We start from the raw sequence: 19640 nt of genomic DNA, 5'->3' as shown, positions 1-19640 counted from the left end.
GGGTAATTCTAGGTACTGAAATGCCTCTGTAGATGGATGTAACTTTTCTTGATTTTTCTCTTGGGTCAAACTTCCACTTTTTGTGGTTGTGCCTGTGCTGTGTCTCCTGCTCTGTGGGGCAGAGACCTCCTGGGGGGATAAATGCATTGAAGCCTGCAGGTGTTTGGGTGGCTCTGTGGGTGGTAGAAGAGAGGGAAATTAAGCTGATTTACTGTCTTTGAGACCTTTGAAATTGCCTATGCTAGAGGTCATAAGGGCAGCTTAAATCTTTGAAGATGACCTGCAAATACATCTGCAGCAGTTACAAGTGGGCCCATTCCTCCATCCTTTGACGAGACAAAATTGGCAGTCAAATAAATAGAGGTACAGTCAGGTCATAAGTGCTTTTCAGTTCTTCATATTCCTTATATAAAAGGACTGGAGAATCTCCTCATTCTTGCTATCTATAAATCAGCACATAAAAATAAAGTGTGTGAAACCCAGCCTCTATGCAGGGCAAGTCCTCCTGTCTTGGATGGGAGTTTCATTCCTGCTACAGCACCAAATGTGGTCTGATTGCATTTCTGATAATGTATTTGTGGATCACCTTGAGGAGAAGAGGGGGAATTATACAACTGTTCCCTCACAGTGCTGCTAGGAAGGGTCTGGCTTTGTCTCCTTTGAAACAGATATCAGGAGAGAGCTGCAATCCTGTGAAAACACACATTTATTTCTGAAGTGTTTGTGTATTGTGTGTGTGGTGCACATGAATAGAATTGCCACCTGTCCAAGGCTGATAAGGACGAGCAGTGGTCATGTTCTTGCAGTTTGTTGTGTGAAGAATTGGCACCTACAGCTTCCCTCAGTCTGAGTTTATGAAATACTGCATGCAAGGAGTTGCTTCACCATTTGTGGCACTTTCTGAGTTTGCATAGATGAGGATTTGTTGGAGATTTTTTAATAATGAATACAGTGTTAGCCATGGCTTCTGAAAACCCTGTACCTTTTTGTTCTGCCCTGCTGTCTCAGGAAGACCCCATTAGTTATCCTGATCCTTTAGGAATCCAGATATGGCTGTACTTTCCTTGATAACCTTGCCCTCAGCTTGTGAGTGGGCAAAGTGACAAAATCCTGATACCCACGTGCTTTGGGCACTGAGCAGAGGAAGTGACTGAGGAAGCTGCTTGGTGTTTCCATTGCACCCTGCAGGGAACTTGTCCTTGCAGTGGGGCTGCTGCCATCATTCCATCCCCCATAACTTCCCTTCAGGGTTTGCTGAGCCTTGCCAAGCACCAGGATGGACTCCTGGGCTTTGCTGGGCTGTGGCACTGCTGATAGGGATGGGGATATGTAGACATGCAAGTAGGTGGAAACTCTCTAATACATCATAATAGCAATAATAATAATGTACACTTGCACTGCCTTGCAGCTTTTGCTGGAACTTCTGCCCACGCACCAGCCTACTTGGTTCACAATGCAGTGTGCATGCTAGACAATTAGTGCCTGATAATGAAAAATGTCATGGGAACCAGCAGGAAAATCATAGCTTACTCCAAATATATAATGAAATGTAATTAGCACAGACAGCAAAACAGACAATTTATGGTTTCTTTTTTTTTTTTTTTTTTTTCATAATTAAAAAGTACCAGTAAACATTCCTTTTTCAGGAAGTTTGGTATCAAATGAAATTAAAGAACTATTGTCTGGAATAGTATTTTATGCAGAATTTAACCCTTGCACAGCAGAATGGATTAAGATCTTGTTAGTTGCAGACTTTCCAAATGAATTTACTGTGGAACTTATTGTGTTCATTGCCCTGGTCCATCAGGAGAGGCCAGGTCTGGTAGCAGGATTGGCATGAAACCAGCTACAGGCTGGGTACAAACCCAAAACCCAGCTAGATTCAGTGCATGCAAAACTCTTGCCAACACTTCTCTCTTGTTCTGCTGGACAAACTCCCTGAAGTCATCTTGTAGTGTGAATGTGGCTTTGGGGAGAGGTTGGAGCAGGAATTGCATTATAGTGCCTTGTGCTCCCTATGCACTCTGATTTTTTTCTGTTGACCTCACCTCCATTTCTGATCTGTTTTCTACCTTGGGGCCCTTCACACTGGTTTGTTCTTGAACAGTGGGCAAGGAGTCTGAACAGCTGTGTGGTCTCAACCAGTCAGGAACACAAACCCCATTTCTTGCCTTGAGCACTCAACCAGAGCAGCAGAACAAGTACACCCACTGTGGCACAAAGGTGTCTATGGCATTAATTTCTTGGCTTAAAAATGGGTAAATGTGGGAGAATTCTGGCTGAATGTTCATGTCCCAAAGCATGTGGTCCCAGGGCTTGGACTAAGAGTCAGGTGCCTCACTGTGGCACATTTTCTCTCTCCAGGAACAGCCTGTCATCCATTGGTGTGAGGATGGACATTTCACCTATGTGACTGTCTTGGTTTGAAGGACAGATATCTGCCAATAAAGGCAGAAGCTTCTCCTTGAAATGGAGAATGTAAACCCCCTCCCTCCAAATTATTATAATTTTGAAATTAAGGGACTCTCAGGCAAAGATATGGAAATTAGGAATAACAGTTTTTACTAGGAAAATTAAAATAGAAATGCAGTATTACAAAGAACAATCCCAACCCTGCCAGAGTCAGAATCCAAGCTGACACCCGTCAGTCAGTCAGGGTGTTGGCACAGTCCCATTCAATGGTGGCTGCATCCTCCTGCAGGGGCAGATGTGGTTCAGCTGGAGCAGTGCTCCTGGAGAAGGTGCAGTTTCCTCTGAAGGTGCAGGGATGATGTGGAAAGGTCTGGCTTTCCTCTGGAATCCAGTGGAAAGAAGGTGCCTTGGTGTCCAAAATCTCAGTTTTATCTGGGTAGGAAAGGCTTGGCTGCTCCCCTGGCTGGAGCATCTCCCAGTGGGATGATGGAATTTTATCAGTCATGCACTGGGACTGAATTGCCCAGCAGCAGATGATATCTTCCTGGAGGGAGGATGGGTTGTGGGAAAGATAAAGATGATTGTCCCAGCTGGTTTAAAGATGGCCCATGAGCAGATAATGTGTGCCAGGAGATCAGGGTCACTGCCCCACCTGGTTTAACAGATGGGGACAGAATTCACATTTCTGGTCACATCCTGTATTGCAACCCAAGACAGTGACACATTCCAGCAATGATGCAGCCCAAGGGATGTGTGTGCATTTCTGCTACTTTTGCTCCTCAGCACCTCTCAGGTCCAGACAGCCACCACAAGCCAGAACAGAGCCTTGCTCCTCATCAGTTTTACAGACATTTCCCAGGCACAGCCTTATTTTGGAGTTTCAAATCTGCAGAGAAATCCTTTCAGCTGAGGGCTGGGAGGAGAGCTGGGAGGTGTGACCAGGACTGTGTGCAGGTGCAGCATGTTCTCCTTTGGATGATGGAAAAGCAAATATCCAGCATGCCCCCCTCCAGAGGGATTTGAGCTTCCAGCTGGAGCCAGTGCAGTGTGTGAGGCAGTGCTCAGGGGCAAATTCAGCCCTCCCTCACAGGCATTGTGGCACAAACTTCTGGAATCTGGCATGAATATTGTGGTTGAGAAAAGAGGAAACTTGTGCATAAAGCCATGGGACAGAGTACATGAGCAGTCTTGTACTGTAGAAGTCCGAGCCACCTCCTGGCCATCTTTAGGTGAGATAAGAGAGTTGCTTGGTGCCTGCACAGAAAGCAGGTGAGGGATCTGAGGTCTTGTTGGTAGATGGCTGATGCTCTTTTCCATGCAGGAAGAGTCTGTGCAGTCCCTCCTTGCTTGTCTTCCCAAAAATTTTGCCTCTATTTGGACATCTTTAGTACTTGGCTTTAAAAACTTCCTCCTGGAAGCTGATGCTAGGCCTTTGGTGAGCTCTGATAGGTGGTGCCTTTTATATTTTTGCCCCAAGGAGTAGGAGAAGCTGTAAGAGTTGTCCCAAGTCCTATATCACTGAGCTGCTACTCTGTCATTCCTCTGTATCTGACCAGGAAACAAGAATTAGAAGGGCAATAACACAATTGTGCCAGCCTGAGTTACTTTAGAAGAAACATATAGAAGGTGATCATTTGTCTCCAAGCTTTTCTTCAGGATGCCTGTCTAGTGAAAGATCTGTTTTTTCTTCTGGGATTTTGCAAGATATTTGAAGGTCTGTTGGGGAAAAGGGACACTTTGAGGATTTTCTCCAGCTAGGTGTTGTGTAGTGTTTGAGAGCAAGTATTGAATAATTTATATTTAAAAATACTGGTGGTTTGCTTGTGCCCAGTCTGAGAAGGGGAAACCCTGGTGTCTCCTTGGGCTCACTGAGATTTTTATGAAATAAAATAAATGGTAACAGTGGTGTCCTTGCTGCACACATCCTTTTGTGTGCTGAGTGATCCCATATGTTTTATGTATGAGGTAGAGCATTATCCTTTCTCCTGCTTATTCTCAAGAAGAGGGCAAGTCAGTGATGGGATGCAGCCAGGCTTTCATGTATATTCTGGGGTTATGGCTACTCTGATTTATACTCACCTCCTTTGATTTATCCTTGGCTCCAGCAGCCATTTAGTGGTGACTTCAGCAGCTGAAAATAGCCAGAGCCAATGTCTCACTCAGCCACCCTCACATCCCCAGCCCTGCTCCCTGGGCTGAGGTGTGAGGGGAAAATGGATCTGAGATGTGCCAGCCAAATTATCTGGGGAAGATATGGCAGCAACTTGCAGTGCTGGCAGGCTCAAGGACAGCTTGGGGTGGGCTCTGAGCATCCTGGGGGAAGCTGTCCCTGTCCATACCAGGAGGATTGGAACTAGGTGGTCTTTAAAGAGCCTTCCAACCCAAACCATTCCGTGATTCTGTGAATTTTCTGTGCCCATGCAGAACAGAGCAATGAAAGTGTAGACTTCACCTTGCTGTCATTTAAGCTGCTGTGATTCAGTGAATATTTCTGTTACTTCCTCAGGCTGGGATGAGGAAGGTCAGAACCACCTCCAGAGTTTGTGTAACACATATTCCTCTGGGTTCAGTCCCAGCAACTCATTTGTTTTGCATGTGGGCTGCTTCTATACATTGGTGATTTTTATTTCCTGTTGAGACATGCTGGCTTGTATTTAAGTTTTTTAAATCCCCTTGTTAGCAGTCATAGGTTGCACTATCAAGGCTGTAACTGGGGACAGTGTAGCTCTTCTAGCCCAAGTCTTTTGCTGAGTCAAGCCTTATAAATTCCCTGTTGGATGTTCCAGAGGCAGGGCTGGCTCTGTTTACATCCTTTCATGCTGCTTATCTCATCTGTGAGCTGCAGCTTTGTAATCACAGGCATCCCTGGTGTGCCACTGATGCTGCTGATGTTTCATTTTTATGGGGTCTTTGACTTGCATTGAGCAGCTGAACTTCACCCCTTCCTGGTGAAGTAATTACCAGAGTAACAAGCCAATTTTTTTTTTGCAGATGACACTGGAAGTTTTTGACACATGTGCCCTTGCCACCCACATCAAGTGATGTATGTAGTGTTTGTCCCTTGTTTTGGCATTTTGATATGTGTGAGAGAGGTGAAATGGCTTTAAAAGCTTTTTGCTGGCGCCTGTGGTTTGTTGCAGACCCAGTGGTACAGGCAGAACATGATAAATTGAAATCTGTTTCTTTATAGTTTGACATAGGGATGTTGATGTACAGGGCTGGGACACCAGCTAGGGCAAAACTACTGTGCTCATTACCTGTGGCCAAACCTGACACTTGAGGAGCTAAACTGAATTTCCTCAGCTGCAGGCTGATTTTTTTTTTTCCTCCAGAAAATAATGGCAATTATGTAGTACGGTAATTTACTTCTTACTTAAGGGTAAAGTAGCAGTTGAATGAGGATCATAGGCTATACATTAACCTGGTTCTTAGTAAATGCAATGAAGTTAGTGAGTACCATTATGTGTAATCTGATTGCTTTAAAGAAAATACATAAATTGCATAAAGTGCTGGGGCCTTAATGACCAGCTACCCTTTCTTTGCTGGATCCTTGTTGTAGTACAGATGGAGAGTGCCTCTCTTGGAACTCATAGAATTCTGCTTTCCTACCAAAATTTACTAAAATCACTTGGTGTCTTCCCAGTGCTGAAATTCATGCTATGACAGAAATGAAAACCTTGATTGGAACCAAGTCCGTGTCATGTACATTCTTAGTAGACCAGATCAATATGTTAAATGGATGTTGAATCCAAGCCCAAATTCTGCTGGATTTCTTCTGCAGAGAGGATGGGGAAGCAGAACCATGGATACAGCTGTGCTTAAACCACATCTTTCCCTAGGCAGTTTTTTCCTGGTTGTGCCGACAATTCTTTTTTTTTTTTTTTTTTTTATTTTTTTATTTTTTTTTACTTTCTGTTCTTAGTTACTCCTGACTCCACTAGTTCTTTGTCTGCAGTTGGAGCCTTCATTATCCTCCCTGCAGTCCTCTTCATCAACAAGAAGCTCTGCTGTGAACAGAGTGGTGGGCTCCCATGCCTGGAACAGCAAGGGAGAAGAAAACACTGTGAAGAAAAGTCCAGAGCTCATGAAGACCTTGGTGAGTGTCCCAGTATTTCACTGCCTTTGATGTACTGAGTCTTCTGGAGGCTTTGATAGCTGGGAGGACAGACACAGACCCACTTGGCTTTCGCTCAGGTTGTTTGAGTGGAAATGTCCTAGGTTACAATGTAAAAATATGCCCAAAAGTCTGTATTCTATCACCATCTGCTGAAACCAGGTGGGGCAGTGATTCATATCTCTGTGGGAGATATCCTCTGCTAATGGGCCATCTGTTAAAGAACATTGCCCCATCTGCTTTTATCTTTCCTACGACCCATCCTTCCTCTGGGAAGATATCTCCTGTTAAGGGGCCAGTGAGTCAACTGCATGACTGATAAAATTACATCATCCCATCGGGAGATGCTCCACCCAGGGGGAGGAGCCAAGCCTTTCCTACCTTGATAAAAAATGAGATTTGGAACACCAAAGCAGCCCTTACCCACTGGTTTCCAGAGGACAAGAGCTACCAGGATCACTGCTTCACCAAAACCACTTCATCCAGACTGCTACCACCACCCTACCTAGCAGGGTGTCAGGTTGAATTCTGACTCTGTCAGTGATTTTTCTTTTGTATTATCGCATGTGTTTTATTTTTTCTCTTTTTTTCCTACTAAATTGTCCTTCTGACTTGGAGTCTTTCACTGGTTTTGATTTCAAAACCTTTACAGGAAAACAGTAAGGTTTTGGTTAATAACTTCCCAAATTTCATCATAAGGATATGTGATTGCTACCATATTCTCGCTGTCCTTGTTTTCTGCAGTAATGCCTTGAAAAATGAAAGTCAGCACTGGGGAAAGAAGCACAGTCCCTACTCTGTTGTGGGAGTGTTTTGTTTATCCAGTGAGGAGCAAAATGTGAGTGTTTCAGAGTAACAACTGCGCCTTTCTGCTCACGAAGGACTTGTCCTGGTTTCCTTGTAGTAGCTATTACACTCCATGTGTTTCTTGTGTTCTGGAAACATCATGTCTTGGGCAAACCCTTGAGTCCTGGAGTCAAAACAGCTGGGAATTTTACTGTTTAGAAAAAGAACATTTTAATTTTTCTCATCCATCAAAAATGCATCCATTCTGGTAATGTTGGCAACTGCGAATTTGGTAATTTCTTCCTGTAATTGTTTGTAAATTTGCATGTCATAAGTGTATAATCGCTGAGACAGTCAGCCAAGAAGAGGCTTCAGAAGCCTCCCAGCTGAAAGGTCTGCTTCTCAATGGCTCAGTCTTAAATCCAGTGGCAGAAGAACACAATCCCAAAACGCAGAGCTCGTGCAACGTTATTTTGTTGTTCATTTTGCCTGTGTGGCTGTTGCAAAGGACATGATCTGGTTGTACCTTGAGACTCCAGAGCTCATGGACAGTTGAAGGCTTGGATGCCATCTGTGGTAGGAACTCAGTGGGACTAATTCTTGCTAAACTCATTATTGAGCCAGGGACAGGCACCAAAAAGGTACAAGTACAAATGGTACTTGAAATTATTCCCACCCACACCCCTCTCGACTGAAAGTCCTAACTTCAGTGTTTCTAAACAAAGACTATGGGGTTTTTTAATAAGTTTCCTTCATCGATATTATTTTTAAGTCTTTTTCCCCTTCTCTTCGCCTCCCATCAAGTGGTGTAAAAATGTGGCTTTTATTTCAGTTTTTAAGATGACACATCTCCCAGGAGCGTGTGGGTGTTGACATTCTATGGAGCTGTCACAGGCTATCATGTAAACATGTATTTGCAATGCTTTTTAAAATGTGAATTATTAATAAACAGAGTGGCTTGCTTTTTTTTTTTTTAGTGTTTGTTGCTTCCAGATTTTGAAGGACAAGAAATTGCTTCCCAGCTGACACTCTCTGCAATTTTCATTTCAGACTAAATCTCATGTGTCTGAGTGATAAACCTTTGAAAACATGGGCTTATAATGGAAACACTAAGTCAACTTTAACTACAGCTGTGCCATGCAAGAAAAATACCACATACATTAATGAGGTGCTAAATCTGATACGGCAGAGGAATGTGTTGTAATCATTAATTACAATGGAAGCTTAAAGCTGGAGTCTGCTTTTTCCGTTCAAATAAAATCAGCTTGGCGAGTTGGAGCTGAGAGTTATTTAAAAATATCACCTCTATATTTAGTTTAAATTTCACCGTGGTGTCTTGGTACTTGTAAAGTCAATATGGAATCTGTGTGTAGGAAATGCCAGTGCTTTTAAAGGACAGCAGCATGAGGGAATATATTAAACCCTGGGCTAACTCAGTGTGTCATATGGCGACTGTAGAAACCTGGAGGCTGAGCTTGGGCAGGGAAGCCAGGGAAGGCTGTTCCAGCACTCTGAGGGAGCTCTCCCAAGAGGAGTGTTGACAAGCAAGAGTTTGCTTCAAATTCAGAATCTGGCTTTGCTGAGTAGGAAGGAGCAGGATGGGGAGCGTTTAGAACATGCACTTCATTGGTTAGCATCAACTTTTCTTCTTTTCAGCATTTTTCTTCTGAGCTGTGCATGTTGCAAGGAGATCCTGATTCCAAGGACTGTGGTGCTCTTTAACATGCAGCCCACTAATGGTTGCTCTTCCCAGTTCTAAGCACTCAAACTGGGGAAAGATTTTTCCACACCTGGAATTACGAGTGCTTAGAACGTATCTATCTAAATAAGAGAGCAGGAATTTTGCATGACTGTGACATCTGCTATGGAATGATCCACCACAGGCAAGAGCAGAGGTGAATGAAAGCTGTGTCCTGGGTGGGGGTGTATGGGTTCAGGGCATGAGCTGCTCCTCTTGACCTTGGATCCTTGGAGTTTTGAGTTGTCCACCAATGAAGAAGGGAATTGGTAGCGAAACATGAGCTTATCTGTCTCCTTTGCAGGTGTGCAGGGTGACATTTAGAAAATGTACTGTAAAATGTCAGAGCCTCTTTTTTGTTGTTGTTTTTGCTTTCCTGTATAGAGCCTGGCCTCAGAACAAGGCAAGTGTCAGAATGAAATAGGTGTTCCCATCACCATGGCTCTAGGATACATCTGGCTGGTTTGTTCCTGATTTAATTTTAATTGCACTGTTTGTGTCTCTACGGGGGGACAAAGATAAAGAAAAGATCATTGTGAAAATGAAGATTTCATTGAAAACCTTTCAGGAGACTTCAGGGCAAATACTCTTAATTACTGGGACAAAATGTTTGGCAGATTTTTGGTACTTTAGACTTCTATGGATCCTGTTCTTGCCTGGCTTGTTGATCTTAATGAAGAGTCCATCTCTCGAGCAGGGATGTGCTGCCCTGGTTTCCTCTCACTCAGCTGCAGGACTCCCTTCACTGGGAGGGCTGGAGCTCATCTGGACACAGCCAGCCTGTATTTAGGATGCACTTGGCACTGCAGGGGAGAGCTCAGAGCAGGCTGCAAAGGTAGAGAAGCTGGTAACCCCATACCTGGCAGGAAGGTGGCACAGAACATATCAAGCCCAAGCATGTGCAGAAGGAAGAGGTGGTGGCATGAAGCAGTCCTGGTCTTTCTGGAGTGATGCAGAGCCTTTATATGGGTCATATATGGGTCAGTGCAGAGCTCCTAAGTGAGGGGAAGATTAACTGCCATACCTTTAGAGATAGCTGGAGTGGTGCTTCACAGCACTGGTGGTGTTTCAGGCACTGGGGGAGTGTGTATGGTAAATGGGCCCTTGGATCCTCTCTCCACACAAGGAAGGAGGATCTTGCCTTGAGCAGAGGCTTGGGAGAAGTCAGTGAGGTCTCATGTGAGACCTTTTGATGCTGTGATGGTTTGGTGTCCCAATCTGTATTGTGAATTTTGGGACCAGCAGGAGGTGGTGATGTTCCTATGCATGGTGTCTATAATGTTGGGGAGCCCTTTGCTTCAAAAGTTCAACGTGTGAAGTGAATTCCACAGAGACATGTGACAATGCTGGGCAAACCTCTGTGTAAAGAGCTGTAACCAACACATGCTTCAGTGCTGTGGCTCAAGGGAGTGAAGGGCCCTCTACGTTCTACACTGTCATCTTTTCATAATGATGTGGCTTGAGACTGGGAAAGAAATTGTAGCTTAGTACACTGGGCTTTATATGGAAATATTCCTGTTGTGCCTTGCCTTGAACACTTGTTAAAGATGCACTCTTGATGTGTGTAAACAGCATAAATGTGATGAGGTTTGAAGGAAGATTTTATTTTTTTCTTTCATTTTTCCTTCTGTTTTATCAGCCTCAAGAACACTTTCAGTTCATGTTCTCAAGCTGTTCTGCACAGCCACTGTTCCAGCCTCTGGGGCTAGCTGCACACTTAAAATAAATAAATGGAGATGCAGTTCTTATATAAACCACTCATCTCCCATAGCCAAGGCTTTAAGGAAAGCATCAACACCTCGAGCACTCACCAAGGGCTGGAATGTTAGCAGTGCTGCCTTTTGCTGCCAGTGCTGCCCTGGGCACCCATCACATGCAGTGAGTGGGGCTGTCACATGCAGCAGAGGCAGAGATTCATGTTTAGAAATAAGAAACGTGGGGAAGTGTGACAGCACCAGTCTGGCCTCCTCCAAAGCTGTGGAAAACCCAGGGGTGTACTTCTCCAAAGAAACAGAGTAGTGGTTGGTCCTTTAAACTCTGATGCTGAGTCCCCAGTAGCTCCACTGTCCTTGGCAAGGGAAGATTGAGAGTGAACCTGAGGTTGTTTCTGTCCCCAGGCTGAGGTTTGAAGCTCAGATTCCTTGACTAAGCAGTGGCAGGAAGGAGAGAAGCTTGTGAAAGGGAAGTTTCTCAGTGCCCAGACGAAGCTGCTCTTCTAAATTTTTTTTCTCTCAACTACTTCAATAGAGGCACGTAGGAAGAGTGGCTGGCCATGGGACAGTGAGTGCTGCTACTGGTGCCTGCCCTAGAGGTTGGAGAGCCTGGTTTGCAACAAGCTGAATTAAATGAAGGATTAGAGTAGCTGAGGGGGCAATCCCTGTGTTAATTTACTCAGATCTGTTGCTCCAAATTCCTTCAAATCCCTCGAGTCTAGGTCTGTTTTTCCCAGTTTTTCCCTCAGCCTTCCAGAATTTCTGGCTGGAGTGGTGCTTGACTTGGAAGTGAGAGGAGATGGGAGCCACAGACCCAGCCATGTGTGCACACAAAGATGGACCACACAAAGAGGAATCACCCCCAGTGTTTTTTGTCTCCCAAACAGCACTGTCTGCTCTTGGTGGTCCCCACAGAGCAATTCCCACAGGCTCTGTGAGGATGGAGTGTGTGCGTGGGGGAAGGAGTAACAGGAACTGGGTGACTCCTCTAAATGTTTCTAAAATAACTTCATTTTGTTAAACAGCTAGACATGCTCTCCCACTGCTAATTTCCAGGCAAGTAATTGCTCTGATTGACCCTGGTTTGTTCACTTGCTGCAGGCTGGGGTGGGATCTGCCCCAGGGAGCAGCACAGGTGGGTGGGGTGCAGTGGTGGTGGAAGCTGGTGTTTCTCCAGCCTTTTGAGCTTGTGATTTCCTTTTGGCTATTCTGCCTTCATGCAAGCTGACAAATGGCAGCAGCTCAATTACAGAACTTGCTGTAATTTCTGACTGCAGGTTCCTTCATTCATTCCCCTAATCCAGTAATTACAGATGTTTCTCACTCTTTCAGCCTGAAAGAGCACAGTTTCCACTACTAACACCACTTCCCTAATACTCCAGTGATTTGTGAATTTCTTTGTGCCCTTTATGTAACCCTCGGCTGGAGAAGTATAAATGAAGTTATTCATTGCTGCTTTTTGAACAACCATTTGGCATGGAACATTAGGGGTTTTTTTGTGCCTCTGGTGACAATCAGCTCTTTAAATGCAAAGGGCTTTATTTTGATTTGAAGGATGTGACTGCCTTCAGTGGAGTGACTCTGGATTTAACATCAGTGCCAAGTCAGAATCTGGCTTGCCTGAATATCCAACCCAAATATTATGGCCAGGGAGGTGTTGCCATTTTCTCTTTCCTGAAAATTGCCCCATGTTTTGCATGAATAATATCTATCTGTGGCAATAATATCTATCTGTGCAGTCACAGATCCTCTGCTTTCTGGGTGCCCTGGACTTACATGAGATGAGCACACCTCTGATTTCAGTAGTTCTCACAGTTTAGGCAAAAACAGAGTTATGAAGAGGTCAGTATAGGAAATCACCATCAGCTCCTCAGCCCTGTTGCTGTTGGAGCTTCTGAGCACAATATTTGAATCCTGGTCTTCCAAGAACAGGTTTTTTTTTTTTTTTTTTTTTTTTCTTGAATTTGTCATCACATACTCTATGATGGAGAGACCTGGGTTTCTTGAAAAAAGCTCCACGATTCTGAACCATAAATGTCACATTTGCATAATTCCTTTTTTTCCTTCTACCTCTTTCCTTTTCTCCCCATCCCACTGAAGCAGAGAAGATCAGTAATTTTGTTTGCCATTGTTATTGACAAAAGGAGAGCATGAACAAAGGAAAGAAAGTAGGAGACAACATGGGGCTAAATATCCTGATCAAAACCACTTTTGTCATTTGGGTATCAATTTTTACAACTAATTTGGCACAGCATCAGCAAAGACATGAGATGATTTGGGAGTGAGAGATAAGTCTGCAGGCTTCCTGTGCGTGGGCTGAGCCCGTGCAGCCGGGTACACTGCTGCCTGCCTGAGCTCATCCTTGTTTTCTCCTCATTCTGGGCCTTGCAGGACCAGTGCTCTGCAGCACTGAGTTTATTGCAGTGTTGATTCCAATGAGATGTGCCTAATTTATTGGCATAAAGCATTAGATTTTTCCTTCAGTGCCCTGGAGTTTCTGATTCACCAGCTGAAAACTATTATCGCAGAGCACATAATCACTTGGAAAGTGTCTCTCTTTTATCTTTTGTGTGTGTGTTAAATTCAACCACATAAATAGCAGTTTTATAGCACAGAATAGGCCAAAAAGTACCAGATGTTCTGTATTTCTGTTTTGTTTTTACCTTAGGGAAGTTTGGTCAGCAGTGATGCTCAGAGCTGATGCACTGTCTGTGAACTTACCTCATCACACTTCTGCAAGAGGCTCCAACCCTCTGAGCAGTTTCAAGTGCACAGGCTGGGCCTGGCACTGTGACAATTTTGGCTGGAAATACATTTTCATCATAGTAATGTTTGGTGAGAGTGCAAGGGCTTTGCAAGCATCTTGTCAGATACAATTCTGGCAGCTACAAGAGGAGCAGAGTCCAGATTTTTCCCACCAGAATTGAGGATTTCTTGGCCCAGTGCTGCTGCTGCCTGCCTTCATCTGAGTGCATTTCTGATCTACCCTCTGCTAGTTTAAATATCTATTTTAATTGGGTTCTATGCTGAAAGGAGGATCAGGCTCATTACAGTTTTCAGTAGCTCAAAAAAATCTTCTCTCTCTGAGCCTTATTTCCTCCTTCTATGAACAGCCTTACCTTTTGCACAGATCCTTGATATTCTGGCATCAGCTTAGATTCTCACCTTGTTTTAGGTTTTCCTCCTAAACTTGGAGCAGAACTTCATTCTGGGTCAGTCACATTGCTCTTCTCAGAGATGCACACAGATAAAACTCCTGCTCATGGTTATAATCCATTTTCAACCTGTGTCCTGCCTCTAATGGAGGAGTTTGATAGAAAACTTTTCCAAGGGCCACACAAAAAGTGACTGAAGAAAAGGAAGTTTGTGCCTACACTCTGCAACAGCTTGAATAAGGGAAACATTAAGAAATGCACAAGTGATGGCACTTTTTTTAGGAACCCACCTATCAAGAAGATTGAAGACATTTTGGTAATATTACAAACCTCTGCATTGTGGTTGTGCTTCAAATTCTGGTAATAGTCTACTTTTTTTAGCAATATAGTAATTGTACCTCTCAATGGGAATGCTTCTTGGGAATAATGATCCTATCAAGACAAGGGAATATAGATTGCAGGAAAGGTTATGATGGTTTCTGTGAGAGATTTAACATTGATCCTTTTAGTTATCTGATTTTCCAGGAGAGGAAAAAAACACCCCTAACTACTTTGAGTTTAGCATGTGATTTGGTGTGAAAATTCTTATGGGTGGTTTTAGAAGATGGAACTTGAAGTAAATTTGCTAAACTGCTTTTTTCCTCTCTCTTGTTTGAATACTTTTAAAAAGAAATGGATTTTTTTATTTCCCACACACTTTATGCTTTTCTCAGTTCTCTTAGGCTTTTTTTTCTTTCTTCTTTTTATGCAAGTCAAAACCGTTGGAGAAATCAAAAGTAAAAATCTGCTATGTTAAAAAGGCCATGTTGTAAAATATATCATAAACACACTGTTAGAGCAGTGTCTCCTAATTAATGGAGAGAGCTCCTGGGAAACAGCAAGCCTGGAGCACAGCTCAGCCCCCTTTGATCCTCTGGTGAGTTTGTAAAATCGTTGCCCGCCTAAACTTGTCTGCAGCTTGTTACACGTTTTATCCATCTGCTGCAAGAACAAAAATAAACCATTTATAATTCAGCTGAACCCCAGTGGTTCAGCATATCACTGGCTGGGGAGCCTTTAGTAAGAGGATGGTAGGAAAAGCAAAGCAAAGGTGAACCAGAGTCAGGCACCCTGGAAAAGACATTGTTTTTGTCTTTAGAGATTATGTAGAGTTGCATGATTTTGTTGGAAGTTGCATGTGTGAGTTGCAGGTGTTAATGCAGAGTGGTTTAGATTTTTTGGTGGAATACACATCAGTACCTGTCTACAAACTGAAATCCAACCACTTGTTGGGGTTGCTAGGGTTCAATCCAGGCAAATGTCCCAGTCTTGGGTAGAGCTGTGCATGTGAACACAGGCACCTGCTTGCTACATGAAAATTCACACCCAAGTTTCATTTGCTGCTTCAGATGACTGAGTGGCCACATCCAAGCTCTGCAGGTGGCTGTAGATCACTGCTTCACTTCCCCTACTGAAGCAAAATCCTGCATTGAAAACTCCCTCCATGTTTGTGGTTGTGGTACCAACCTCCCCGTGTCAGTCTGTGCTGTAGCCACCCACAGCATCCAGAAGTGGGATAGCTCTGCTGGACCCATCAGCTGTTAGCTCCAAAATCTAATAACAACAGGAGCTAATTATTCCCCATGCAAATATCACAAGGCTATGTTCTGTTGATTTTTATAACAGATGAGCATTTCAGCACCCATATGTTTTATCTCCATCAGTTAGCTGTCACTTCTGGATGCCTGCATCCCTCTGAGGGCAACTGCTGCCATGGATCTTGCTGCTGAGACACTGTGAAGTTCTCCTTTCATCATAAACCAGAGATCCATTTGCTCTTGCCTGTAAATAAATGACAGGTTAAAAATGTATCCAGCATCGAGCACTTATCCACCAGAGTTTATCTCCTTCCATGCCTGGGAGAACCTCACTGCTGAAAGTGCCATCTCTCCCCAGTGACTTCTCTGTGATTTACCAGTACCCAATCTACAAATGGGTTGTTTGGAGCCTGTAATCTTTTTTGGCCTATGAGAAAATCAATTGCACAAAGCAGAGAGGCTTTGCCAAAGGCAGGGATGGAAAGAGGAGAGTCAGTGAAGGGAACAGCTCACCTGGGAGGTGAGGCTGTGGCACTGCCTGCTCCTTGCCAAAGATTTAATGTGTGGCAGGGAGCTTTACCTGTGTGCCAGGGGCTGAGCTGAGGGCGGGAGGCTGCCAGACTGCAGGAACAGAGTGTGCCTGAGCCCAGGGACTTTGTGACAGCCACAGCTTTTAAAATGCCTTCAGTAACCCACATTCATCTCCTGCCTTGTTAGGGCTGCGACTCTTAGCACACACTAAAGCTGACAATAAACCTGTTGGAAGTGTCTGCAGCATCAATCAACATCACTGAACAAAATCATTTGGCACAGGTGTTTTACAAGTTGAAGTCCTCTTAAGTCACTGATCTCATGTCTTAAAGAGCTGCTCACCAAGCAAAGTGGGATCTCCTTAGTCTGTGCCCCATTTAAAGATCTACAATACTGAGATTCCCACTACATTTCTCTGGAGATCATTTCACATTCCTGCTGAGCTTATTTTCTTGCTGTCACACTGTATTTTCCCCTTTATACTTTGATTACTTTTAACCCTCTCGATTCAGCAAGACATTTATATTGATTTTGAAACTTCTTTTTAGTTGTCTTTTAGTCTAAAATGTGCACCTATTTAATTCTTTCTTCCTATACCCATCATCCTATTTGTAGGTTTCTCCTTCTCAGAGTTCCTAAAAGAATGTCTGTCTTGTGATAATGTGGGAAGATGTATATTGGGCAAAAAGGCATGTTAACTTTCTGTGAGTTATGTTTTTATTTAAAGTTGAGATGAATTTTGAGAAAGCATCATATTGAGATGACACCAGTGCTTTTGTTAACTTGCTTCTGCTCCCAGTAATTTTGTACCTATAATATTACACCTCCTCTCTTTGGCTTTGTTTTTTTTTTTTTTTTCCTTCATTTCTGCAAATGGCAAAACAACTCTGGGCTACAGGCAGAGAGAGTTTCTTTATAGCTTTTCTTTTGGAGCAAATAATTTGAGATACTTGTCTGCCATGGGCTGCTACTGCAAGCTTTAGGCCTCTCATTTTCATCATTCAAAGCATCATTCTCCCCAAATTCACCTCTTTTCAGTTTTCTCACCTGGTCATGTTAATGCTAAGGAAATTGGGGCCAGGGGGTTATTTGAGATTTTTGATTGCAGGTTGTTTTGTACCTTTTTTCCCCCCAGTTCTGTTGACAGCTGTAACCAGAGTGTGTGCACTTCAAAAAGTCACTTGTGTTCCAAGGTTCTGTGTTCTTATTTTTATCTAAGGTTTAGCAATTGAATAAAAGCATTCCCCATCTCTGCAGGAATGTGTGCAATTTGTCCATCATTTCTGGGTTTCTGGTGGTGTTCTCAATGGGTAGAAGTGCTTTTTCCATTTCCCCCTCTCAGTTCTAGATGTCTTACATAGATAGTGTGTCGACAGGTGTTGATGGACAAGCAATTTACAGTAATTTCTTGTGGTGCTTATTCTGTAGCTCCCTGAATTATAAGTGACATGCTGGCAAAGCTGAACAACTGATCACCAGGCACTGGCATAGTGTTGAACATGGCTTCTGAGGCTGCTCAGAATTTCCTCCAGCCACTGTCTTCTTGGATGTCTCAAATATACGAAGCCATCCAGCAAGCAGGAGACTCCATATCTGCCTCACTGCTGAATTTGAGTGGAGTGGGAAGGAAGCCAGAAGAGAGGACACAGGACTTGGAGAATAATGGAGGCCTTTATGAGGATTATTCTGAGGGGTCAGATGATGAGCAAGACCTGGACCTTTGGGACGAGGACTATTTCTACCCTAGAGAGGACAGTTACATTGGAGGCCCTGATCTTGGCTCTGATTTGGGCTCAAAGAGACAAAAACAGCTTAAAAACTGCACCTCAGCAGGGCAGTGTGCTGAAAGCAGCAGGTCCTTGGCAGCCAATGGATCCAGCTGGATGGGTGAAGATCTCCAGCCTCTCCATCAGCTTCCTCCCATCGCTGAGGAAGAAGGTGAGCCCTGTTTGAGGATGGGAGGTGATGAGCACAGCCCCAGCTTGGGGGGCTCCTTAAACACTGCTAATGGCACTGCAGGCTGGGCAGGTAAGCAGCTGGCATGCTCCCTGACTGCATGATCCAGCCCTTTCTTCTCTGCTGCTGATTTGATTTAGTTGCTAATCTGCTCATTACGTTCTGCATTGTCTCTGTTTCCCACAGCTAAAATAAAACTCCCCAAATCCCAAAGAAAAATCTAACCTTTCCAATTCTTCCCTCGTTTGTGAGACTAATCTCATTGGAAGAAGTGGAGATCTCCAGGGTGAAATGCTGAGTTTTAGAAGGCAATCAGGCCCTGTTGCTGTAGCAAGGAGTGTTTTGCTTCCCCCACTGTTGAGTTTCTGGTAGCAGGACCCTTCAAAGGGAATGTTTAGCCTTAAATCTTTGCTTTGAGAGCCATCTGCCTTTGCGTCATTGCTATTAAATATATATATATATATATATATATATATATATGTAATATATATATACATATGTAATCTCAAACCTTGTTCCTTTGTGCCAGGAATCTCAAGATGTTACTGTGCCATGTGCTGTGAAATGCTGCACTAAAAAGCCAGCCATATCTCATGATTTTATGGATGAAAGGCTCCCAAATCACTTTCCTCCCCTCCCACCGCCCCCACAGGCTTTTCAAACAAGACTGAAGAGACAGCAGGCAGGAGATTATGGGAAAAAGAACTGAGTTTGATATTTTCAGTTTAAAATAGGCCTAACTATGACTTCTGATCTTTAAATGACAGCAGGAGTGTTTTCAGGCAGTTGTGCCCAGCACTGAGTTTCAGCCACATGGTTTGTGCTCACGCAATGTCACCACAAGTGTGGCTGGAGGTTTCCTGGGGGCTACACCCAGAAAGCTGCAGTCCTGCTGACACCATCCTTGGGTCTTGCTGGCATAAATTTGCTCTTTGCAAACATCCTAGGAATGGGGATAAGGGTGGAAAGATGATGGGAGGGACTGGGTTCTACAATACGGAGCTGATGAAGAACTCGAGACTCACTGAGGAGCTACAGAATTTGGCTTCAAATATCTTTTTTTTTTTTCCTTTTAAGCAGGTGGTAGATGCTCTTGAAAATGTCTGTTTTATTGTGACCAGGAGCTTTTCTTCACTCTTGGCTTCTAGGGAAGTCTTACGTATTTAGCCTTTTCTGTGCAGGCTGTGGAAGATCAGCCTGTTTGTTTTTGTATTTAACAGGAGGGTATAAACCTTGACAGTGCTCTTTAATGACTGTAAAATTAGCTCTTTTCTTTATTGCTATTTCTCACTCTGTTATGGCCAGGGAGTAAATAATTAAAAAGCACTTTTGGTCTAGCTGTTCTGCCTCCCAAACTGGGACTGCTTGTTTCGTATTCCAAATGAAAGATTGCCAGTTCTCAGATTAAAGGTCTCAGAGTTGTATCTCTTGGAGCCCAACCCCTTCCTCCTGGTACCCCATACATTGTCTGTGCATTGTCCTGCCCCCAGGGTTTGTCCACAGGCACTGAGCCAGTGCTGGGTGTGCTGTGTGTGCTTGGCCTGTGTGAGCAGAGTGTGCACAGAAGTCATGGAGCAGGGCACCAGGGAGTGCTGGGGCTGTGCATCCTCTTGGACAAGTGCTGTCCTAGGGCATGACCTTGTCTCCTGCACCCCTGTG

The 19640-nt window shown here is 43.9% G+C and overlaps 1 protein-coding gene across 3 annotated transcripts in view; it reads left to right on the top strand.

Moving 5' to 3' along the window:
* Positions 1-19640, top strand: part of SYT16 (synaptotagmin 16) — a 100477-nt gene that overhangs the window by 43377 nt on the left and 37460 nt on the right. Inside the window, exons 3-4 of one of the 3 annotated variants that reach the window (XM_056492880.1) lie at positions 6368-6508; positions 17454-18053. In XM_056492880.1, coding sequence (XP_056348855.1) covers positions 17525-18053 — 529 coding nt within the window. In that variant the 5' untranslated portion in view covers positions 6368-6508; positions 17454-17524. Of the gene's footprint in view, positions 1-6334; positions 6509-17453; positions 18054-19640 lie in introns of all 3 variants that reach the window. The other 2 variants (XM_056492882.1, XM_056492881.1) reach the window with 2 other exon arrangements.

Source organism: Oenanthe melanoleuca, chromosome 5 (genome assembly GCF_029582105.1).
Source record: "Oenanthe melanoleuca isolate GR-GAL-2019-014 chromosome 5, OMel1.0, whole genome shotgun sequence".
Lineage (NCBI taxonomy): Eukaryota > Metazoa > Chordata > Aves > Passeriformes > Muscicapidae > Oenanthe > Oenanthe melanoleuca.
This window is presented reverse-complemented; position numbering and strand designations above follow the sequence as displayed.